At 53.3% G+C, this 24,813-nt stretch overlaps 2 protein-coding genes across 5 annotated transcripts in view; one reads left to right on the top strand and one right to left on the bottom strand.

The window, feature by feature from the left end:
- LPIN1 (lipin 1) overlaps positions 1–8,278 on the bottom strand; it is a 132,833-nt gene extending 124,555 nt beyond the window's left edge. For 2 of the 4 annotated variants that reach the window (XM_055327575.1, XM_055327577.1), the window contains exon 1: positions 8,154–8,273. In XM_055327575.1, coding sequence (XP_055183550.1) covers positions 8,154–8,231 — 78 coding nt within the window. In that variant the 5' untranslated portion in view covers positions 8,232–8,273. Of the gene's footprint in view, positions 1–8,153 lie in introns of all 4 variants that reach the window. The other 2 variants (XM_055327568.1, XM_055327567.1) reach the window with 2 other exon arrangements.
- A 7,914-nt stretch (positions 8,279–16,192) lies between these two features.
- Positions 16,193–23,861, top strand: NTSR2 (neurotensin receptor 2). Its single transcript, XM_055327561.1, has 4 exons — positions 16,193–16,822; positions 20,503–20,752; positions 22,297–22,387; positions 23,382–23,861. Exons 1-4 carry the CDS (start codon positions 16,193–16,195, stop codon positions 23,548–23,550), a joined length of 1,140 nt encoding a protein of 379 aa, XP_055183536.1. The 3' UTR covers positions 23,551–23,861.
- The last annotated feature ends 952 nt before the right edge of the window (positions 23,862–24,813 follow it).

The following is a 24,813-nucleotide window of genomic DNA, read 5'->3' as shown; positions in this document are numbered from 1 at the left end:
GATTCCTAAATTCCCTATTTCAGAGATAGAAGTTACATTTTTAGCCTACACCTTCCCTGGCCTCCACTCCAGACACTTCTCACCCCAATCCTGCAACCACTGGGATTATCACAACAGCCTTTGAACTGGTCCTTCTGCTTCTGTCCCCATGAAGTCCACAGTCCAAGGCAGCCCCGAATCCCCCATGACCTCCTGTCTCATCGGGTAAAGGTCAACGCCCTTACGATGCTCAGCCCCCACCCCTGCCTTGCTCTGACTAGAGCTCCTCTTCCTCTGTTCTCTCTGCTCCAGCCACGTTGGCCTCCTTGCAGTCCCTCAAACCAGCCCAGAAGCTTCGGCCCCAGGGCCTGGACACCTACTGTGCGCTCCTCTCACTCCCTCACCTGCTTCCAGGCTTTGCCCAAGTGGCACCTTCCAAGAGGTGTGCCCTGACCTCTCCCTTAAAGCCACATCGTCCTCCCATCTTGTCACCCTCCCCCTGCTCATGTGTCCCCACAACCCCCTCTCTATCTGGTACATGTTTCACTTAATAATTTGCTCATTCCTTTCTCCTCCACCCAGAATGTCAGCTCCAGGAAGGCAGGGATGCTTGGGGTTCATCCACTGGTCCACCTCCACTGCCGAGAAGGACGCCTGCCACAGAGCAGAAACCTAATGGATATTTATTACCCGAGTGAACAAAGAATGAAAAGACAGTAATCTTTTGCTATTTTTGTTTGGAGGAACCTGGGTGGTAACTGGCATAGAGTCGCCAACTTATCTTAAGAAGGAAGGAAGGAGGGGCGCTTGGGGGTGCTCAGTCAGTTGGCTCTTGGTTTCAGCTCAGGTCATCATCTCAGGGTCGTGAGATCGAGCCCCACATCAGGCTCTGTGCTGGGCATGGAGTCTGCCTGGGATTCTCTCTCCCCCTCTCCCTCTCTCTCTCTCTAAAAAAAAAAAAAAGGAAGGAAAGTGCATCTACTATTATAAACTTTTTCATAAAAGAAAAATACTTTAATGTCCCCTAAATAGGATATGCATTCTCTCATGATGAATAATAGTCCTTCCCAAGAAAAAGTCACATCAGGACACGTGCCACCAACATTGTTCTGCTCTCTTTTCTCCTGGAGCATCACTGAAGACTTCGGCACCAACACCCGCCTACCCCAGCTCTGCGTCGCAGGGGCTCTTCCCTGAACAAAAAGACACGATGGCCACATGCCCCGACTGGCCCTTGCTCCAGCAGACGTGTCTGCTCACAGCAGAAGCATTCTTGGCTCTGGAGAAAGGTGGGAGTTCCAGCTCCAGAAGCCAGCTCAGATCCAGGGCCACTGCTCAGGCACCGAGGGCCAGCGTGACACCAGCCTGTGGTTCACAAACAGTACGGTCCCCACTGAGCTGTCAGTGCATTTATGCTTTCTGCTCAGCTCCTTTGTTTTTTAGGGGTTTGTTTTGTTTTGTTAAGATTTTATTTATTTATTCACGAGAGACACACAGAGAGGCAGAGACACAGGCAGAGGGAGACGCAGGTTCCATGCAGGAGCCCGATGCAGGACTCGATCCTGGGACTCTAGGATCATGACCTGAGCCGAAGGCAGATGCTCAATCGCTGAGCCCTCCAGGTGCCCATGCACAGGTCCTTCGAAGGCCTTTTTCATGCAGCTGCTGAGAGAAAACTAAGAAGGTGGTACAAACCCCACCCCATTTCCTCCACACAATAAGCTAGCAAAGCCACGTTGTCAGCCCAAGGATAAAGACGAAGAACATTTTGTTTCCCAAAGGTCCTTTCTCACTGGCACTTAGGGGCCACAGGGCTCTCCAACCCCTCTGGTCAGGGCCGGAGCTGGGTGGGGGCTCGGGGATGAGCAGGGAGGCTGAGAGCAGCTTCCTCAAGGTGGGAAGGGGCGGGTGGGGGCGGGCACTGGGCACACTTGGAGGAGCGGCCCTGCCCCTGTGGTCCCTCCTCTGCAGCACAGTCCCAAGCTTCTAATCATGGCTTGGCCTTTCTGGTTACTGGCGCAACCTGCAGGTACCCAGGAGCCACCAAGAGATGCCTCATTAGAACAAAAGATATTCCGGGGCACCTGGGTGGCCCAGTGGTTGAGCGTCTGCCTTTGGCTCAGGGCGTGATCCCGGGGTCCTGGGATCGAGTCCCGCATCAGGCTCCCTGAATAGATCCTGCTTCTCCCTCTGCCTGGGTCTCTGCCTCTCTCTGTGTGTCTCTCATGAATAAATAAATAAATAATCTTTTTTAAAAATTTAAAAAATAAAATATCGTAACACAAAATTAGACGCGATTCACACTACTTGATGTACATTATTTCATGTCGTTCCCAGCTCGCAGCCTGTCCTTTAAATTCACACCATCCGGGATCCCTGGGTGGCGCAGCGGTTTGGCGCCTGCCTTTGGCCCAGGGCGCGATCCTGGAGACCCGGGATCGAATCCCGCGTCGGGCTCCCGGTGCATGGAGCCTGCTTCTGCCTCTGCCTGTGTCTCTGCCTCTCTCTCTCTGTGACTATCATAAATAAATAAATAAATAAATAAATAAATAAATAAATAAATAAAATTTAAATTCACACCATCCATTCTTCTAGAGCATGCGCAGGGCCGAGAGCACACACAGCAGACCCCTGTTGGTTAAGCTGCATTTGCAGGAGCTCCAGTTTGCAAAGTTCTGTGACCCACGTAACTCATCGGAGAGAATGAAACTGAGGGAAACTGAGTCTCTCAGCAAAGTGACCTTGTCCATGGTCATATAGGTAGTCATTTGGAATGCTAGGCCTGCATCCTAAACTCTGAGTCTTTGGCTCCTGGGCACCTCAGCATATTGCTCCTCAGTGCATAGACATGGGCAAAAAAAAAAAAAAATCTTGTTGGCAAAGAGTAGAGCTCTCGTTATATACATACTTTTCATTTAAATGCATTCAGTTATATGTACTGTTGGCAAAATACAGAGGGAAAGAAAGAAAAATAGTAATAATTTCAAGCATTTGCACTCCAGAGGGTAATTCGCCAGAAAGGTCTCGAATAGAAAGTCTAGAGCTGCTGTTCTGCCAACTGTCCCACTTCCCGGGTGGGTCCCATGAAGCAACAGCTCACCCTCCTGATATGAGTATCATGCTCGAGCAAAGAGATCACATTGTGCCAAAAAGCCCCGATGCCAGGCTTCACAGAAGGAATAGAAATCTGTTCCAAGGCTCCAGAAAACAGGCCCGTGTTGCATTTGATACGAGCCAACGCCGGTTACGTGCATACCAAGTGCCTCACAGCTTTTAACCCACTTAGTCTCACGAAATCCACTTTGCAGATGAAGAGTCAATCACCAGCCAGCAAGCTCGAGAGCCAGGCTGTGAACCCCAACGGGGAGTCCTCCTCCCCTAGACATCATTGCTAATGGGCCCATGGAGGGCAGCTACAGCGGACCCACACCCTAACAGACTTGAACCACACACAGTTTCTGCCTTTTGCACTGACTTGAGATCCTAATCTTTGCACAACACACGTGGCCACCGTGCAAAGCCCCCAGCCTGCTCCAGCCCTGACCAGAAAGGCGGAGGAGCGGGGAGGCCACTGGGACCCCAGTGTGACAGTGAGCGAGGACCTCTGGGAATGAGCTGTGGGGTAGGGGACTGCTCCAAAGCCAGGCACGGGTGTGGCCTTACAGGTATGCGCCGGGCAAGGTGATCATTCCGTTCCAGACACTTCTGAGAGCTAAAGGGGATGTGCTACAGAATCACATCAGGATGACAGATGCGAACCCGACTGACCCAGGCCGGCACAGCTATGCAGTTGGTGCTGTGGGGACACCGAGACGGGACACGGTCGCTGCCCTGCGGAGCTCCCAGCCCAGTGGGAAAGAGGAGTCGGGGAAATAATACCGAACACAACAGGCAGTCAGAGTTTAAAAGCAGCGTCCAGGGCTTGTGGCCCTGCAAATCCGATTTCGTAAAGGGAAACCAATCAGTCCCCATCAGAAACACGGGGAACATGGGGTGAGAAAAATGTAGGTGGTACCCAACGCAAGGGCGGGGGGCCCAGCGAGGGCTGGCTCCGTGCAGATGTTTATCCCAACTAAGTCAAATGTTCATCCCAACTTCCCTTCACTAGTAATAGTCACCCGGGGCCACGTGCAGGGCTGCACTATGCGAGGGTTGGTGGCTTTGCGGTTTGTAATGGCACAACCTCCAGGGGGCACTCAAACTGCCCTATCACCCCACCCGGAGGAGGGACAGAGGGGTGCCGGGACCCCGAGAGGAGGAGCAAAGGTAGGGGGAGGTTAGGAGGATTGCTTCCTACAGCTATTCTCCCTGCGTCCTCCCTCATCCACGCACACCGGGTGGGAGGGTTCAGGCCCAGCTGAGGCTCCTGAGTGGGCAAGCAGGTGTTCCAGGTCAGCTGGGGCTTTGGGGAGAGGCGGACTGTCTTTCTACGTCCCCGCCACAGTCAGGGGCTTGGGCTCCAGAAGTCCCGGAAGGGACCCTGGTTGGGGGGTGGGGGGCAGGTAGTGTCTGGCCTCCATCTAGGCCTCCAGTGAGCGTTGCCTAAGGAGGCCAGGCAGCAAACAGATCCAGATCGCAGGCCCAAGTCTACAGGGGCTGGAGGTGGCAGGGTGGGTCTGGGTTCCTCATGATCACCTCCCTGAAGACCCAGCTAACTGGACTGGCTCAGCAGCCCTGAACTGAAGAAAGGCACTTGCTGGGCAGCACTTGAGAACAGGGAACACAGCCAAGAGGAGGAAGGGGAGGCCACCGTTGGAGAAGCCTTGACTGCCGAGCCAAAACACCCGGATGAAGACCACACTCTGAATTCTCCTTCATCTTAGGGGCGCAGGGTCTGGATTGGGGTAGCTCCTCCTCACACTGCTTACTAAGACCAAAGATCTGAGGATAAATGACCTGATTTCTCTTCAACGTGACACTTGCCGCCCAACCCATAGATACCCTTTCTCAGGTTTTGTGTCGTTACTAATGAGGGCCCCATTTACCCAGTACCTGCGAGAATTGCATGATTACGTATCATAGGCCCATTATACAGATGAGAAAAGTAAGGCTCCAGGAGATCAAAACTGTAAGCAGCAGGACTGAGGCCTGAGCGCAGGCCCCGTGGCTCCTGTACACCCCACCCCACCCCCGCCACCACCCCACATCGGGTCCCACATCCTTGGCCACCACTTGCCGGCTTCCACAGCCTGGGTGTCTCACCAAGCTGAAGAGCACCGTGCATGCCCTTGCTAAGGAACAATAAATTCCCAAATGGCCTGAGGAAAAAAAAACAAACCTGCCAGCTTAGCTTGAGGAGAACGCCCTGTCCTCTCCAAGCCCAGCCTTCTTTCATGCTGAGCCCTCAGTCTAGAAGGCTCCCCCACCCCCATGCTCTGTTTATTGAAACCCTACCCTCCTCTCCTCCAAGGCTCGGCTCCAATGCCAGCTTCAGCCTGGCCCTGCCGGTTGGAAATCCTCCTGATGTGCGCCCGTGAACTTGGCAGCTGGCGGGGTGCAGGCCCACCCACTCGCAGTCTGCCTTGACCCCCCCCCGGGGCAGAGCCCGGGCCTCGCCCCTCCCCCGGGGCCCCCACAGGGCCCGGAGGTCAAGCCCACAGTCCCCTGGAGTGCTTGTGGCCCATGCCACAGGTAGACGGTGCCAGGTCAACAGGTGCCTCCGAGGGCTCGCAGCTCCGTCAGCTGCCCTTCCCCAGCCCCGGGGGCGAAAGCACCCCATGACGGCTTGGGCCACTTTCCCTTCCTTCCCCAAGCAGCCAGCCCGCCTGGGCTCCATCCCGCTAGGCCAGCACTGCAGACTGAGCCTCGTCCTCAGCCTTCTCGCACCGCAGTCAACCCACCTGGGTGCCTGCCTCAACTTCCCGCTTTGCCTTCCAGGTCAGCTTTGCTGAAGACGAGAGTCGGGCCCCACAGGTCAGATTCTTCCAGACGAGGCAGGAGCCGCGCAGACCCTGAGCCTGGGGACGGACACTCTGCACCCCCCGCCCCCAGCTCATCACTCTGTGCGGCCAGGGAGGCCTCCCCGGCTCCTCCCCCGGGCAGAAAGGCACACAGTGGCCCCTGCACAGTGTGGGGCTTTCAAATCAAGCACTCAGGGCTAAAGAAGTTACGGAATAAAAAGGGAAAGAGGTGGATTTGATTTCTTTCTTTTTTTTTAAGATTTTTTATTTATGTATTCATGAAAGATACAGAGGAGAGAGAGAGGCAGAGACACAGGCAGAGGGAGAAGCAGGCTCCATTCAGGGAGCCCGATGTGGGACTCGATCCCAGGACTCCAGGATCACGCCCTGAGCCAAAGGCAGGGGCTCAACCACTGGGCCACCCAGGGATCCCCAAGAGGTGGATTTGAGATCCTTTCTGTGGCTTAACTAGAATGAGCCTTTTAGGGAAGTGAAGCTTGACCTCTGTTTACAAAGTTCTCAGGCTCCACGAGCCGTGCATGATCGGCATTTTGCTGCCCTAGTTTCACCTTGCGGAATATTCTGGATCACCTGTGATGAACACGTTTTTATAATCAGGAAAAACAGCTAATAACTGCAACAAATAAGCAGAGAACAAGAACTGTCAGAGCGTCCTCAGACCACGGCGCCTGTACAGGGCCCAGGATGAGAGAACATGGCCTGTGCTGGCCCCCAGGGGACTGGCTTCCTGTCCCCACATCCCCCCCCCCCAGCCCCAGAGCTACTGTGGGCAAGTCCCAACCTCACGGCCTGTTTCCTTGACTGTCAAATGGGAATGACAGTGTCTATGTGGGCTGCGCAAACAGAGATGCCCACAGTAGTAAGACCTGTGACCCAGCGCGGCAGGAGACAAGGGGTCCCGTGGTGGACGTGGGAGACCACGATGGGGGAGCAGGGCTGCCCTCGCAGAAGTCAGGGCTGCCCTGGGCGAGAGGGACATTCCAGGAATGGAAACAAGGCATGGCCACCTTAATCCCCAACTATTCACGAAACCAGTCTATTTCATCAGCGTGTGGGTGCCCTTGGTCTGCACAGCACTCCTTGGGGGTGGCCCCATTCCTGGCCTCAGCCCACCTCTTGAGAGAGGGTCAGTGATCCACCCCGGGTAACTCTTCGGCCAGCATCTGTCCACTCGTAGATGGAAAATATTCGCCCAAGGGGCCAGCTGCAAATGGTGGCCGAGGTGGGAACAGAACCCAGGCCCCCTTTCTTGGCCTAGGACCCCCACAGCATTTCAGCCTGATGACCAACAGTAAGGTCCCAGCAGGGCCTGTTGCCCCTGCAGGGGAAGGAACCAACCAGAGGATGCACGTGACCCAAGTGACAGGTGGCAGGTGCTTCAGGGAACCAGCAGCCTCATGCACGCCTCACCCTCACTCTATATCCCCAGGAGCCAGAAAGCCCCAGCACTCTCTGCTTCGGAGGCACATGGAAACTTCCAGCACAACCCAGCCTCGTGCAGCTAAGGACAAGAAGCAGAGCATCATGAGCGTCCCCGATACCATTTGGGGTGGAGTTTCCCACACTATCCTCACTGCAGCCAAATACCCACCCTCGGCCCCCTGCTCCGGCCTCTGGGAGAAACAGCGAGTCAGGAATTCTAACCGTAGCCACAGCCCCAGTGCCTGCTTCTGCTTGGGGGTTACCTGAGCGCCCTCTACTCCTGCTTTGGGGCTTCAGCTGAAGGGAACTACTTTTGAACCGAAGCCCTGGCATCTCGGGGGAGCTCGGAAAGGGCAGGACGGTCCCACCCCTGGCTTTGGAGCCCGCGAGGCCCACAGCACGCACATCACACCCTCTGGGACACTGGTTAAATGACGGCGCTGGGCAGGTCCCTTCAACGCTGGGGCCTGTCCTCCTCCCCCGCACACAGCAGGGTAGAGAACACGCGTTCCCAGCTCTCTGGCTGGTGAGCAGGATGCCCTCAAGACACCCTGCGTCCCTGTCCCGAGGATGGAAGCAATCACTGTTCATTTTCCATCCAAGGCACAGAAAAAAAGCTTTTAAATTCTTGAGTCAGTTCTAAAACCTCCTCGATAAACGCAGTCTCCACGTCACCGGAGCCCCTGGGGAGCAGCGGGTCCCACCTCTTGGAGAAATGTGAATGTCCCAATCCCAAGTGAGCGCCTCTGGGCACCACGGTCCCGGGGCGCGGCCCCACCAGGGCTCCCAGCGGGGGGCACAGCGCGCAGGTGGCCAAGCCCGGGCCCTTACCCACGACCAAGGCGAATCCGGGCGGCTCTTGCCCTGCGGGGCCTCCCAGGTGGACCCCCCACGGTCCTGCTCCTCCATGGCCCGGCCCGCGGGATGCCGGCTGTGTCCTCTCGCCCAGCTCGGGAGAGCAGTGTCCCAACGCGGCTGATTTCTGTCCGGAGCTGGGAGGCTGGGGATGGGAGGGGGGCAGGGGACAGAGCCCAGCGCAAGCAGCTTCCCTTTACAGCCAGGAGCCTGGCCAAGTCACAAGGCTCAGGAAAAGAGCAGAGTGTTGAATTGCAAATCCTTTCCCACCTGGGGACTGGCTAGCAAACAACCGGATACACCTCTCCTTTCCTGAAGGCTGCAGGGATTCCAGCGCCGGTGGAAGAGGGTGGGAGCCATGACCCCTGCTGGCGGCCACCTGCACCCTCTTCTCCCTGCCCCCCCAACCCTGTCCGGTAGACTAACTTCCCCAGGGTGCACAGCTCTAAAGGGCAGAGGTGGGGGTCTGACGGGAGCAGGTATTGGAAGAGACCACCCCTGTGCTGCCTGTGGGACCCTGGGACCTGCCATGCTGGGGTGCAGGAGGGGCCCCTTCACATTCCCCTCCACCACTGGTGCCCAACCCCCCCCCCAGGGGATCCTCTCTGTTCCTCCAGCCCTGTCCCTCTGAGTTGCGTGGGGAGTCAAGAAGGCTGGGTTCCCCGAACCTCCCCCTCGAGGCCACCGTGGTCCCGTCTATCCCACGCAGCAGTAGCAGGTACCCCATTTCAAATCCTGCTCCCCTCCCCCCCGCGAAGCTAAGTACACCAACCGCATCCTGGTATAACTTGTACGCAGCCACCCTACAGGGTTTCAGACACAGAATAGGATGAAGGATGCCCTTGGGTCACAAAGCAGGAAGTGGCCGAGCAGGGTCAGGCCGACTTCACATACGGTGCTGGACACAATGTACTTTTAATCCTACAGGAGCCCCGGATTTGTGGTGATGGGCTGGGCTGGCGTGAGCCCTGGGTTTCAGGGATCTCGAGGGACCTGCAGCAGGGTGGGAGGTGGGAGGGCAGGCACACAACGGAGGCAGTTCCTGGGCAAGCCTGGGGGCGGAGGGCACTCTGCGGGAGCAGGTGCGGGGGCTTCCACCGGCTTTGACAAGGACTTCAAGATCCCACCCAGAGGGGGGGGCGGCCCCCTGAGAGCACAGCAGTGCAAAGGGGGGGAGGGCTTTAGAATAGCGACGAGTCAGGCTCCCTGAGTCAACTCTTACCCCAGAGGACTCCCTACTCGGGGCTCTGCTTCTTCTTGTGTCCTTGCAACAGGTGATGATGACGGCTGACCCTGACGCTAAGGCCACCCATCTCCTGACGCGTTTCAGCTCCACTTCTGCAGTTCCTCCCTGGCCAAGCCTTCTCTGGTTTCACTCCTCGAGGCTCTTTCCCCTTCCCTCCAGAGAGGACCCGGACCCAGAGCCCGAGCCCCCCTGCGCTGGTAGGGACACTGAAGCAAGAACACAGGAAGACTGCGTCCCATCTAATGCAAGGGGTGAAAGTGCTCCTCCCTTACAGGTCTGGGGGCAGTGGCTTCCCCAGGTGCTACATCTGGGGAGGAGCAGGGTGGGTGGGACTCAATCCCAGGTCCCCTGCAACCAGGTCACCGTGGTCCTGGCCACACTGGTGCCCCTGGCTCTGCTCGCCTGGAGATGCACCCAGCCTCAGAGCTGGGTGCCCACGCCACCACCTCCCAGAGTCCAAACACCCCAAAAATCGTGAACTATAAGGGAGAAAATGACACTTGAAAACACTTCTACTGAGCTGGGTCACCACCACTCTTACTATTTTTAATTCATCCTGTCAAGATATTTTAAGAACCTCATGACCGACGAGCGATAAAATTGTGAGTAATTATACCTGGTCGTGTTTAGGGTGCAGCCCGAAACCCGATAGAGGTACAGCACCGCATAGACAGAAGTCACTCTGAACACCGCAGACCGGTGTCACTGCACCGACTGGGAGGACGCAGCCCCGTGGCCACTCGGGGAGGCACGAGCCAGGGCGGGATCCTCGGACCTCCGCGCCGCCCAGGCCGTCTCACGTCCCGGCTGTTGGCAGCGCGTGTTGGCCGCCGCGGATCCAGCGACGCGTGTCTTGCTCGACGTCAGGCCGCTGAGAGCCAGCACCGGTTTGGCTGGTACGCCCAGGAGCAGGGACGTGAGCGCTGACAGGGCTCCCAGAAGCCGTGTGTGACGCATAGACCTCCCGATCTGAGTCACACAGACCTGGGCTCTGGCTCTGACCCTGCCCTTAGGGAGGTGGAAGCAGTTCTGACTCAGGACAATTCCCTCGGCCTCTAAGAGCCTTTGTTTCCTTATCTGGGAAACACAGGGGTAAAAATAGAGTCTCTCCTTCATTGGGTTGTTGTGGGGACACTTGAGGCCATGTGCGGAGAGCCCTGGACACGATGCCTACCTAGCGTGGGTCAGACTCTCAACGAGAAGTAGCAACTATTAATTCTCACAATAACTTGGAAGTCGGCATTAATAGGTCCATCTTACAGATGAAGAGACAGAGCCCGTGTTTACTGGGGTTTCAGGCAGCTGCTGACTCTCCGTCGTTTCCTGCACTACAGCTCCTGAGACCCCATCGGTGCCCCCAAGGGCCGGGCCTGACTGAATTTCCCCTGAGCTACCTCCCTGGCTGTGTGTCCCCCCACCCCCAACAGCGACGCTGCTGGGCCAGGGTCTACGAGCCACCTGTTAACCCCCTGAAGGACACTGTGGATTTTCCCATTCTCATTCTCCCTTAGCTCAAGCTCTGACCTCTTCCTGGAGTGCCCCTCCCCTCCTCTCTTCCTTTTCAAATTTGTCCGCCTCCTGGGCCCATGTCAGACCTCCTTCCTCCACGGAGCCTGCCCAGATCTGTCCACCGCATAATGAGTCTCCCATCCTTTAACGTGTGAGGAAAAGGATGGGAGTGAAACGGACATTTCTGAACCCTTTCCACGAGCCTGGTGTTTTCTTAGACATGCCATCTCTAATGGTCAAGGTTTGCTTTTTCCCAAAAGAGGAAACAGGCTCAGGGAGCCTCGCCCAGCCAGGAAGAAGTGGGGAGAGTCCTCCTCATCCAACATGTAGAGTGGGCCAGGGAGGTGACCTACCTGGGAGTCCAGGTCACATCATCCCAATTACTGTGGGGACCCCTCTGGACAGGCCTTACTCCTCTTTAGCTCCAATAGTCCTTCACACAGGAGCAAGGACACGGCATGGGGGAAAAAAACACATCAGGTGGGGTTTTTTTCAATAATAATAATAATCATAAACTTAATTTTCAATATTTTCAATAATAATTTTCAATAATAATAATAATAAACTTAATTTTTCTAGAGTAGTTTAGGTTGATCTATAAAGCAGATCTGAAAGTACAGGGAGTTCTCATATACTCTGTTCCCACATATGCACACCTTCCCCACAATCATCATCCTCGCACCAGATTAGCACATTTGTTACACCCGATGAACTTTCATGCCTTTTTCTGGCCTGATAGTTCATTTCTTTTTTAGTGTTGACCGCTATTCCACTGTCTGGATGGACCACAGCTGGTTCATCCATTCACCTACAGAAGAATATCTGAGTTGCTTCCAAGGTTTGGCAATTATGAATACAGCTGCTATAAGCCCCTGTCCGCACATAGGGTTTGTGCGAGGGCATCAGCTTCCAACTCTTTCAGATAAAGACCAAGGAGCACAATTTCTGGATTGTATGAGAAGAGTATGTTTAGTTTTGTAAGAAATCGCCAAACTGTCCTCCAGAGTGGTTGCACCATTCTGCATTCCCGCCAGCGGTGAGTGAGCGGTCCTGCTGCTCCCCGTCCCCGCCAGCACGTCCACATCTTCACCATCCTAATAGCTACATCATGGTACCTCGTGGTTGTTTTAATTTCTTTGATGCCTTATGATGTGGAGTATCTTTTCATGTTTATTGGCCACCTGTGTATCTTCTTTGCTGAGGTGCACGCAAAGATCTTTGGCTCATTTTTTAACCGAGTTGTCGGTTTTCTTACAGTTGAGCGTGAAGAGTTCTGTGGGTATTTTGGATAAGAGTACTTGTCATGTACATACACTAGATCTGTCAAGGTCCCGGTAGAAAACAGACAGGACACTCCAGATGAGTCCTTAAGGAAGCCTATTAAAGAGACTGTTGACAGGATGTGGGCAGAGTTGAGGAAGACCGTCAGGGAGCAGTGACAAGACCAGCACCAGCCAGAGGAGGGGCCAAGATCAGCGTGGCCCGGGGGAAAGGACAGTGGGCAGCGGCCTGAGCCCAGGTGTCAGACGCAGGGCATCAGCCTCCAAAGGTGTCTACATCCTAATCTCCAGAACCTGTGTCTATGTCACATCCTGGAGGTCCCGTTACACAGCAAAGGGGAATTAAGGCAGCAGTGGAATTAGGGTTGCTGGTTGGCTGGGCTTAAAATGGGGAGACCGCTCTGGATTATCTCTGAACAATAACCTGAATAATCACCCCAGACCCTCCTCTGCTTTGCCCCTGTAGAGCTTGGAGCACGCCTGTCACCAATGCCTGTCATCACAGTCTCTGTCCTTGCTGTGTGCAACGGGTGGGCCTGATATAATCACGGGATCTTTAAAAGAAGAGTGAGGAGGCAGGAGAGAAGCAGAAATGGCAGCATGGGCGCAATTTGGCACCACACTGCTGACTTTGAGAAGGAGGAGACTGCAAGTCAATGATGCTGGCAGCCTGCAGACCAGAAGGCAAGGACACAGGTTCTCCACTAGGGCTTCCAGAAGGAACACACCCTGCCAACATCTTGATGTCAGCCCCACCAGGCCTGTACTTCTGTTCTACTGAACTGTAAGGTAATTAATTTGCATCATCTGAAGCCACTCAGTCTGCTGCCATGTATTACAGCAGACATCAAAGAGTAGTACATGAAATAGCCGGAGGAGACCCCCCCTCCCCACTGCAGGACCTCTGGCTGAGGGTGCCAAGGGTGTGGGCCAGTCCATGGTAATCCAGTGGGGAGGAAGCAAAAAGAACAATACCTTGAACCCACTCCTCCCACTTTCTCATTGTCCACCATGGGCTGAACCCACGCAGAAGCCAGAGAACTCAGGGCAGAGTGGGGAAGGATGAAGACGAGATATGGAAAGGCATAATAAAAGGAAGATGTGTGTGTGTGCGTGTGTGTGTGCATGCACATGCCTCTCTCTCTCTCTCTCTCTCTCTCTCTCACACACACACACACACACACACACACACACTCATTGCCGTGAAGGTAAACTCTGTTTCTCTAAGTCAGAAAATCCTACCATGATTCAATCCTGGAGTGAGGGAAACAGGAATTAACTCTTTTTCTTAGGGTTCAAGTAGCAAATAATCTCTCCAGGTCATCGGTTGGCATCAGGATCAAGAGCTGCATAGGGATTGGAAGCTGTATTAGTGCAACAAAGTGCCACAAACTGGGAGCCTCAAACCAAAGAGATTTGGTTTCTCATAGTTCTGGAGGCTGGAAGTCCAAGATTAAGGTGTCAGCTGGTCTGGCTCCTGCTGAGAACTCTCTTCCTGGCTGGCAGACAGTTTCCTCCCCACCATGTCCTCAGATGGCAGAGAGAGAGCGGGCTCTCTGGACCTCCGACAGTAAGGACACTAATCCTGTGGGATCAGGGCCCCACCCTTCTGACCTCTCTCATTTAACCCTAATTACTTCCTTATTCCAAATACAGTCACACTAGGGCATAGGCTTCGGCATATGAACTGAGGGAAGGGGGACACAGAGCAGTCCTCAGCTGAAGCCCTTTGGACTGTATCTTGCATGTAAACGGCAAGAAGGTCCGATGCCCAGGCACACAAAGCAAGCAAAGGGTCTTGGCCTCAGAGACCCCCTGGCCTGGCCAGGAAGCCTCCTTACTACCTTACATGATTGACCACACGGCCCCAAACAGCATCTCTCCATCTCTGTGCTGGACTCAGAACCACTGCCTGTCTACAGATGCTCACGCCTGGTGGATCCCCTTAGCACTGTGTGGCCCTGAATTATATGCTGCATAATTAGAGGTGGAATAATTTAGCCTGGTCTGTGGTTAAACAGGAGAGCCAAGATTTTGATTCCAATGTACACAGTGGAGGACTTCAGGGATCAGAGTTTTCCAATACAGACTGAAATTAGTCTTAACACAGTGATATTTCGTTTTTATTCAAAGTCAGGGGTCACATGGGTATGGAGGAAGCAAGCTCTAGGCCCAGAGCATCCACACACGCATACACTCTCTGAGAAGAGTTTCAGGTTAGGAGGACCACCAATGAGAGCTTCAAACAGAGGGCACATCGGCCACTCTGCTGTGGTCCCCTGAGTGAAGATAGGAATTGTGAGCCCTCTGACTTGGCCACAGGGTGAACCCACGGGTGGGTCAACGGTGCTGATTCTCCCTCTACTTCCACAGTAACTGCACTTTGCAGTCTGCCTCTGACCTGGCTGGAGAGGCTCATCCACAGAAGACACAGAGGAAGTTCTCTTTCTGTGTGACAGAGGATGCTAAACCTAGAGCTGTCCTAAAAAGGCAACAATACCTCCACATCTTTGACACTCCTTCCTGGGAAAGACACTCCCACCAGAGCCACAAGTGAAAAACTGGGAACTCTTCCCTTTGTCTTTAAGCGTCCCTACCCTGTAGGAGTTAAAAGATTAACTCTTGTAGTGACAGCAGGGCAGGGGGCAGGGGGCAGGAAGCCTCCAGTCCTGAAGACTCCTACCTGCTCAGCGCCCTAACACAAAGGAATAAGAGACTGATCGCTCGCCTGAGATACACAGCCAGTGACTAGCAGAGCTGAGATGCATTATCCACCTCTCCTGATCCCAAGCACTGTGTCCTCTCCACCGTTCCAGCCTAGACCTTGGGAGACTGAGTACTTCCAAAGGCAAGCAGGAACTTGCCTTTTTCTGGATCCTACAGGCCTTATTGAGCTACACGAAACCCAGTGAAGAGTTAAAAATCTATTAATACAGGTTTTTTTGGCTTCAAAGAAAACTGGTCTACCATTCATACATATGGAATCTTTGTTGTGGACTGTATTATGTCCCCCCAAAATCCATCTGTTGAAATCTTAGCCCACAATGTGACTGTATGATTGCATATCTGGACGGAAGATCAAACTATCACTGGAGCACAGCAACTTTGCCAAAGACAAAAAAAAAAAAAAAATCAGAGGAAACCTCGGTTTGGCTCCAGTTAAGTATCAGGGGTTCTAAGTGTGAGATACTTTTTATCTCTAAAGTTCTGGCATTTACAAAGGCTAAAGAAAGGGACTAATGACAGGTTTTAAAACATATTAACACACTTTTCTTCCCCCCCCCCTTGCTCACCCTGCTCCATGGGAATGACATCCTAAAAGCCTGGGAAAGCCCGATGCCCTGAGGACACATCTATCAGTGACAAAAGAATCCCTGGAGGATGTCAGTGTGGTGCTCAAACAGCCATTTAGCAAGAAGAGTAACAGCTGCAAAGTGCCAAAGTTTTGGCAAGTCCTTGACCAGCTGTCTCTGGAACGACCCGCACAGCCGCACAGCCCAAGCAGGCCCGGCGCTCGGTGCCTGCAGGATGCCTACTTACACTTCAGGTCTGGAGCTTTCTCACACTTTGGCTCATTCAATCTTCACGGACATTCTGTAAGGTAGATAATATATATATTTTTAAATGCAGAAAGGGGGAGAGAGGTCAAAACACTCGCGCCGGCTCACACGGCTGGGAAGTGAGGCCCAGCCCTTGGGGATCCCCTTGCACCCAGCACCCGCTTCCCTGGGTTGAACCCAACGGAGAAATGCAAAGGCAGCGAGCGGACAGGCCTCGGGTGGCCTCGGTCCCCGGCCCGCCAGGCCAGGCGCGGCTGCTCAGGGGCCCCCTTCGGGGGAGGGCGGGTCCTCCTCCCAGCCCGGAGCTTCGCGGAGAGGAGGAGGCGCCGCTCTCCTCCCCGGGCAGCCCGCCCAGTCTCGGCGGCGCAGTGAGAGAGGGAGGGAGCGCCGGGCGGGCGCGGGCGCGGGCGCGGGCGCGGGATGGAGAGCAGCAGCCCGCGGCCCCCGGGGCCCAGCGCCGGCCCCGGCCCCGCGCTCAGCCTGGACGCGCGGCTGCGCGGGGACCCGCGCCCGTGGGCCAAGGTGCTGTTCACGGCGCTGTACGCGCTCATCCTGGCGCTGGGCTCCGCGGGCAATGCGCTGTCCGTGCGCGTGGTGCTGAAAGGGCGCGCCGGGCCCCCGGGCCGCCTGCGCTACCACGTGCTCAGCCTGGCGCTCTCCGCGCTGCTGCTGCTGCTGGTCGGCGTGCCCGTGGAGCTCTACGACTTCGTGTGGTGCCGCCACCCCTGGGTGTTCGGAGACCTGGGCTGCCGCGCCTACCACTTCGTGCGCGAGCTGTGCGCCTACACCACGGTGCTCAGCGTGGCCAGCCTGAGCGCCGAGCGCTGCCTGGCCGTGTGCCAGCCCCTGCGCGCCCGCCGCCTGCTGTCGCCGCGCCGCACCCGCCGCCTGCTGTCGCTCGTCTGGGCCGCCTCGCTCGGCCTCGCCCTGCCCATGGCAATCATCATGGGGCAGAAGCACGAGCTGGAGACGGCTGGCGGGGAGCCGGAGCCCGCCTCGCGCGTGTGCACCGTGCTGGTGAGCCGCGCCACGCTCCAGGTCTTCATTCAGGTAAGGGCAGGGAGGGGGGAGGAGGGGGGAGGAGGGGGGAGCCTAAGGGGCCCGCGTTTTCACTTCTGATGCCGCTCCCCCCCACACACACACCCTCCCCACGCCCCAGGCCGACTAGCGGGTCTCCCTGCCTCCATTGTACAGAGGACTTGGGGAGAGAGAGGCCTGGCAAAGAGGAGGCATTAAGAGAAACCCAGATTTGGGGATCCCTGGGTGGCGCAGCGGTTTGGCGCCTGCCTTTGGCCCAGGGCGCGATCCTGGAGACCCGGGATCGAATCCCGCGTCGGGCTCCTGGTGCATGGAGCCTGCTTTTCCCTCTGCCTGTGTCTCTGCCTCTCTCTCTCTCTCTCTCTCTCTCTCTCTCTCTCTCATAAATAAATAAAAATTAAAAAAATTAAAAAAAAGAATTTGGGAAAGTAGAAAGTTATTAAGCCTGGCTGGAAAACGTTCCACGCAGCTTCAGAAGTTGCTTGCTCTGGTCACTATAGAGAATTACTCAGAAGCAACAAGGTAGGCTCCCTAATTTATAAAAATCCACCTCCTGTATCAGACATGTTTGCAGGTTGTCAAATTCCTTAGCCAAATCTGGACCCAGTGATATCGAAGACAAAAACAAAAGCAAAACACACCAGCAGGGAGAATAGTAATGATACTAAAGAAGCTGGGCAGGCAGGGGATCCAAACAGCAGTCAGAAGGAGGGGCCCCGCTGACAACAGTGGGAGCTGCTTCTCCTGCCACATCAGGGGGACTAGTCATGGCCTGACACCTCAGCCGTCCAGTCCACACATGGCCCTCCCATGCCGGCCCAAGCACATCACGGCCATGGAGCAGTGTATCTAGAGCACCCATCTACCTCCCAGCAGCCCCCACGTAGCTTCTGAGTCGCAGCGGAATAGTCAGAGCCTTAGGCCTGACTGTGTAGCTCCCTGCTGCACCCTGGTGTGGCCGTGGCAATGAACCAGCAACCATATGCTCTGAAGGCCTGGTAGCCAAGTTCCACCAGTTTTCACAGACAAGGGTGATAGCTTCCAGGCTGCACCTATTTTGGAGTTGGGCTAAGGGGTGGGAGAGTGCCAAGCAGGGTCGGTGCTGCGAATATGCTGCTTGCATAGTTTATTTTGTGTGGTACAGACTGAGCGACGCAATAGAAACTGCGAAATGTGCCAGGGGCAAGCTTTTGACATGATGCATAGTGAATTCCTTCAGCATAACAGCATTATCCGACAAGTAGCATATTAAAAACTTTAACTTGAGACACACAGTCTACGTTAACACAGCAAAATAACCAAACTCAAATTAGGATTATTTCGGTCCACCTTCCTTTTTAGTGTCTTGTCACTCAGGGTCCATCTTAATCGGTAATTTTTGGCCACAAAAAAATTGCTCATAGCTTTTCAAAGTACAAAAAACTGTGTAATTTTTCCAGAAAATTTTCAAAGTTCCCAAAGATTAATTAATTACTAACTTATATATTTTTACCTTCGGTTTCTGTCTTGGCTGGTATTAAAGTTATAATTTGATAATAAGTATGTTGTTGCTGATCAAGCCCTGCCTAGTTCTGCAACAAACTAAAATGACTGTCACTTAGTTTTTTTTTTTCTCTTGGTGCTGCTGATTTGTGAGCATGGATTAAGAACAAAGCATGAGTGTTAACTCCTTAAAAACGTACAGCACCCAACCCAGATATTTGGTACTGATTTTAAAGTGCTATTAAAATGTGCAGTTCAGGGGTGCCCGGATGGCTCAGTTGATTAAGCATCAGACTCTTGATTTTGGCTCAGGTCATGATCCTGGGGTCCTGGAATCGAGCCCTGGGTCAGGCTCTACACTCAGCGTAGAGTCTGCTTGAGGATTCTCTATCTCTCCTTCTGCCTCTTCCCCTGCTCCCTCTCTCGCTCTCAAATATTTTTTTTAATAAAAACTTAAAATGTCGTTTTTAAAAAAATACTCACACAGAACCAATGAGGAAAAACCCTGTAACACATGCACTTTGAAATTTATCTGTTTTTTAAGATTTTATTTATTTGAGAGAGAGAGAGAGAGAGCACGAGCAGGGAGGGGGAAGAACAAAAGGGGAAGAATCTCAAGCGGACTCCACACTTAGTGCGAGCTCGACACAGGGCTCAACTCCACGACCCCAAGATCATGACCTGAGCTGAAACCAAAAGTCAGATGCTCAACTGACTGAGCTGCCTAGGCACCCCAAATAGGTTGGATTTTAAAAATTAAACACTTAAAACACAAGGTGTTATGTAATAAACTTGTTTTTCATAAGTTAAAAAATATCAATAATTATGTTACAAGGCTTGTAACATAAGACAGCTGTCCCCTTGCCACCCCTTCACACTCGGATTTATATTCTCTCGTTGAGGGGCAGCTACTGTCTGCCCACCCTTGCCGCTTGCTGCTCTTTGCCTACATATTTCTGAAGAACATGCCTGCTTGATTTCGCAGTTTTTACGTGTTATGCAGTGTCTTCTAACTGGAGAGGAGCACTCTGGTCTCTTACTTTCTCATCCCTACCCTCCTCGTCCTGCATCCACGCACACTCCTCACCACTCCTCCAGTGTAATTCCGTCAGGGAATAATAAGGTTAGTCCTGGACTCAGTACTTACACACTGTGACTATGTTAAACGTTCTTCACAGATGAACCACGTCATATATTTTTATTATATCTCCTTTCCAATATCACCTTTGCTTCCTTGCCATTAACAAAGGTCTTTTTTTTTCCCCAATTTGCTTAGTTTCCTGTGATCTATTTCTCATGCCTGTTTTACTCCTCTACTACAAGTATAAATACTATTTCAGCATATCCAGACCCATCCGGTCAACTGCCAATCGAATCCTCCAGGCTCCCCCTGGAGCCCCCTCTTCTTCTCCAATCTAACTGATGCACTTCGGCCACATACCCTATTTTTTGGACCTCAGGTCTACCTCTTTATTGGTATACAACCTTATTTTGATGGAACACATGCTCTCGTAACCTCCTATGACCTGAGAAAAGGTCCACAGAAGGTTAAACAAAAAGAGCAAGAATTTGCATGTCTGAAAATGTTCCAGATTATCCTCACATTCGCTGTAAGAGGGCTGAACACAGAATTCTAAGACGGAAACCACTTTTCCTCACAAGTTGTAAAGCATCACTCCATTATTTCCCAGCTTCCACCATTGCCTTAAAGAAGTCTAATGCCATTCTGGTTCCCATCCTTCGTATGTACCCTCTCTTATCCCCCGGAAGCTTTCAGGGTTGTCTTTATCCACAGTGTGCTAAAAGTCCTAAGAACGTGCCTCGATGTGGGCTTATTTTCATCCATGGTTCTAGGCCCCCAGGCAGCCTTTCACTCTGGAAGCTTATATCCTTCACTCTTGGAAAAACCTTCTTCGATGTGGCTTATTTTAAGAAACTGATTTCCTGCCCTCTGTTTTAACTATTTGCTTTCTAGAACCCACTATTACCTAGGCCATGAATGTCTTCAACTAATAGCAAATATTCTTGTGTCTCTCCTGTCTTTATTGCTCTTTCCCATCTTTCTGAGAAGCTTCTCAGCCTTATCTGGTAACCCTGCTGTTGCCCATCTCCTGCTGCTGCTGCAGATTCCTGGGCCCTGGGCCCAGCCTGATGCCCAGCATCACAGAGCCTTGGTGCCACCACCATAAGCCATGGAATTACCTTTACAGGTGAATGTGCTGGTGTCCTTCGTGCTCCCCTTGGCATTAACTGCCTTCCTGAACGGGGTCACTGTGAGCCATCTGGTGGCCCTCTGCTCCCAGGTGCCGTCCACTTCTGCCCCGGGAAGCCCCGCCCCCAGCCACATGGAACTAATGAGTGAGGAGAGGAGGACGCTCCCCCTGGGGGGCCCGGCCAGCCTGGTGAGACACAAGGACTCCAGCCGGCTTCGCCGCCTCCAGCACAGCATCCAGGTTCTCAGTTAAGTACTCAGTAACACTGTCCTGAGCACAAGAGTTGGGGCTCCAGGGCCGCCACCCCTAACCCCTGGCCAAGTGACCTTGAGCAAGTTCCTATCTCTCTCCAGGCATACCTCTCTATGCCCCAGGGGAATTGTATGATCACCAATAGGCTTCCATAACGTTCGGTGGTATGATTACAGGACAGAATGGGAATTCTGTACACGAAAGCCCCATCTGCTCCAGGGAGTAATATAGAAATGAGATAAGTGGATACCCAGTTACTTTGCAGAGTCTGGCCTATGGATGGATACAAGGAGCAGCTGTAGTTGGGGACCTATGGCCTGGGAATGATGGACTCAGACCAGCTGAGTCCCCAGCCCAGTTCCCAACTCCCCACTTTCCCTGATAAAACATTGCTTGTTGGTTGGTTTTTCTAAGTATCTGGGTCAACTTGTAGGGGAAGCATTAGGAAGCACAGGGAAACAGGTGTCTCCAAACACCTGCGGTAATGCAGGCGCTCGCTAAGGTCTGGGAAGATTAAATAAGAGATCAGGGTCTGCTCTCATCAATGCCCCGGTGTTGTACATAGGACAGCAATGCAAGAGCTACGTGTCATGTGATGTGACAAGAACAGAGGCAGCCCATGATGGTGCCTGGACTTCTTTCCATAGACAACAGCATTGAGAGTCAATGCCGGAGATGCGGAGAATGCAGGGAGATTTGCTTTGGAGATAGGTTTTTCTCAACAGTCTTTGGGTGTGGGCTGTGCTTCTCAGGCTTCTGTGCACGTGAGAAAAGTGTGGAGAGGCTGCTGGGCCCCAACCCTGAGATTCTGATTCAGTTGCTCTGGGTGGGTCCAAGACTCTGCATTTCCACCAAGCTCCCAGTTGACATCAATGCCCTGATCCAGAGGCCACATGGGACTACAGATGGATTTGACAGTCAGGGCAGGCATAGAGGAAGGGAGGGAGGGGGAGAAGTTTAGGGACAAAGGGGCCTGTTGGAAGACTGCTGTCACAGTCCAGTGGAGGGGGGATATGAGTCCCTAGGGTGGAAGGAATCAAGAGATGCTAAAGAAGAGCTTTTTAACAGATTGGATCTAGGGGATAATGGAAAAATCAACAGACTATCTGGCTTATGACTTAAGTGCTAGATGGATGGTGGGCCATCAATCAATCAATCAATCAGAAGAAGGAACAGAAGAGGCTTTATGAGGCAGAAGGACATGTAAGTTCTCTGCAGTTAGACAATCAGGTGGGAATATCTCGCCCTGAGTTGAGAGTATATTCTGGTGGTCAGGAGGAGACTGTAGAAGTTTCTAGAAGCATGTCAGTGTATGGGTGGTGGTTAAAGTGGATATTCACCCAGACATCAGGGTAACATCAGGTTTGTCTGCAAATCCAGATAGGAATGTGTCAGATAGCCTCAAAGTCCCCTTCCTACCCCTGGACTCTGGGAACAAGTTCCAGGGAAATGCTTTTGTCCACTTGGCATCTTCATCTCTGGAGGTGGCATAACTGAGAATGTTCGCTGTTGCTCTGTCCCTCCCTACCTGTTCTGCAGGAGCCATTGTGGCTGTGTATGTCATCTGCTGGATGCCGTACCACGTCCGCAGGCTCATGTACTGCTACATTTCCGATGACGGGTGGACCGGGTAGGTGCAGCAGAGGGACCCCAAGTGCATAGGGAAAGGCCACTGGGCTGGGCCTGGGACTTTCCATGCTCTCCACAGGGATTCCCAGTTGCTGGGTCTTTTGGAATTCTGGCCTCCATTCTAGCTCCATTCTAGCACAGCTGCCCAGTCTGTGCCCTCAAACTCTCTGAGCTGGGGGTGGGGAATGGGGCATTTTCTAGCAAGTTCACTGAACTGATAAGGCCAAGTGAATGAGAGGTCTCAGTGGTGATCAGGGCTATGGGCAACCTGACTGCAGGACAGAGCAGTCCACAGGTGGGGCGCAGAGGGAGGGCCTTGCTATTGCAAGGAGAGGGGAGGAAGCCTCAGAGCCGTGAGTCCATGAGCTACCAAGGGCTCCCTTGACTGAGACCAGACCATGTATGCCTTTTGGGACATAACTGGACAAAAGGAGAGAATCTACTGTCTTCCTTTGGGCAATCGCTATGCCTCTGATCGTAAGTGGAAGGCAAACATCCAAGAGAAGAGAGATCCATGGAAATGGCTCTAAGGAAATGGCTGTGCCAACAGATGCCTCATCCTTGAGAGCTGCAAACACCCCTTACCTACAAATGCATATGCAAAAGCCCTTCCCACTGCAGAGAACCCGTGTGGCGAGGAGCATGGCTTCCCAGAAGGACTTTCACTTCTTAGTGACGCCACATATCTGGACCACACCCAGCAGCACGAGGCTCCCGGGTCCCAGTGGCTAGGCAATGGCGCCTGTCAATCAGCAGGTGCACCTTGCACCATGCGGGGGACTGGGAACAGGGACTCAGAGGCTGGGTGGAGTCCACTCCCCCAAAAGGGCAGCTGGTGTTGAGGAGCCATTTGTCGAATTGACACCATGCTTCCCAGGAGCAGAGAACAGGCCTTCCTCACCTGGCCCTTTGGAGGAGAGACGCATTCTCCAGGAGGGGTGGATGCTGTGAGGAGGTACAGGTCCTCTTACATGCCTCCTGGGTTTCTCTTCCAGAACACTCTACAATTTCTATCACTACTTCTACCTGGTGACAAACACGCTTTTCTACGTCAGTTCGGCAGTGACCCCCATCCTGTACAACGTCGTGTCCTCCTCCTTCAGAAAACTCTTCCTGAAAGCCCTCGGCTCCCTGTGTCGACAGCACCACCACATGGCGCCTTGACCCCTGGAAGCCCTGGAGCCTCACCCGAATGGACCCCAGCTGCGGGCTCTGGGGCCCCATCCCCTAGATACGCCGACCTGGACGGAGCAGAAGAATGAACGAAAGCAAACAGCAACTGGCCGCTCAGTCACTAGCATTCAGACAAGCTATTTTATCACAAGTAACTCAAGCTCTGCAGTCAGATGCACTCATCCGGACCCCCGGCCCCGCCACTTACCAGCTGTGCATCTGCAGGCGAGTCGCTTACACGCTGAGCCTCAGTCTTCCCATCTGCGTGATGGAGATGAACAGTACCCAGCTCTTAGAGTTGTTCGAAGATTAAAGTGCTTAGCACAGTGCCTAATGCATAATAAATAATAAATGTTGGCTGGCATTTTTTTTGTTATTGTTGTTACTATTCTCATTATTGCTGTTTTCCGCTCTCCTGGAAGTCCACTACATTCTCCTGTAGTCTTATGCTCATCAGTGTGGGCTCAGATGTCCTAAGAATTTCCACAAATAACAAATGACAGTGCTCCAGAAGCGTACTGCACTGTCACATCCCATGGACAGTAGTAACATTCTCCAGTCTCACCCAGTAGGGAGGTGGCAGCCAGTAGAAGGACCCCATGAGCTGTGGGAGGCCCAGGGGCACCCGCTCCCCTCTCCTGGCCTCTGGCCAGTGTGACTGACTGACGCCAGGCATCTGGGGCTCCCTGCGGGAGGACAGATGTGCGGCCAACCTGGATGCAGCAGGGTGCCAAAGACTTTATTTCTGGGATCCTGGGAATACTCTCATTACCACTGCCATCTTCTACGTGGGAAAACAAAAGCAAAGAGAAGTTAAGGAAAGTTCTTCTCCCACTATTCAGTAATGCAGGGATCAAAACCCAGGCTTGGGACCGAGCAGCCCAGGCTCACCAAGTGCCTCGAGCTGCTTCCCAAGGGTCTGATGGCCAAAGAGGAACAGAAAGTAAAGGCTCATTATTAACGAATTGGATGAGTCATGATACTCCACTCAGTCCACCCAAATCCTATTTGTTAGGCCACCATTAAATAATGAGTATAAATCTCATTTAGCAGCATAAACATCTGTGGTTGTGCTACCAAAAGAGAACACAATATAAAATTACATTATAATATATGTAGAAATCATTCAGATACAGAGAAAAGGTCTAGAATGGAGCCCTTAGTGAAAGTGGTGGGTTTGCTGAGGAGGCACAAGTGACCCGAGGACTGGGGTGCTTTCTATTAACTTCATGCCAGGATCTGAGCCTAATGACG

The sequence above is a fragment of the Nyctereutes procyonoides genome, unplaced genomic scaffold, assembly GCF_905146905.1.
Source record: "Nyctereutes procyonoides isolate TBG_1078 unplaced genomic scaffold, NYPRO_anot_genome, whole genome shotgun sequence".
In the NCBI taxonomy this organism is placed as follows: Eukaryota; Metazoa; Chordata; class Mammalia; order Carnivora; family Canidae; genus Nyctereutes; species Nyctereutes procyonoides.
This window is presented reverse-complemented; position numbering and strand designations above follow the sequence as displayed.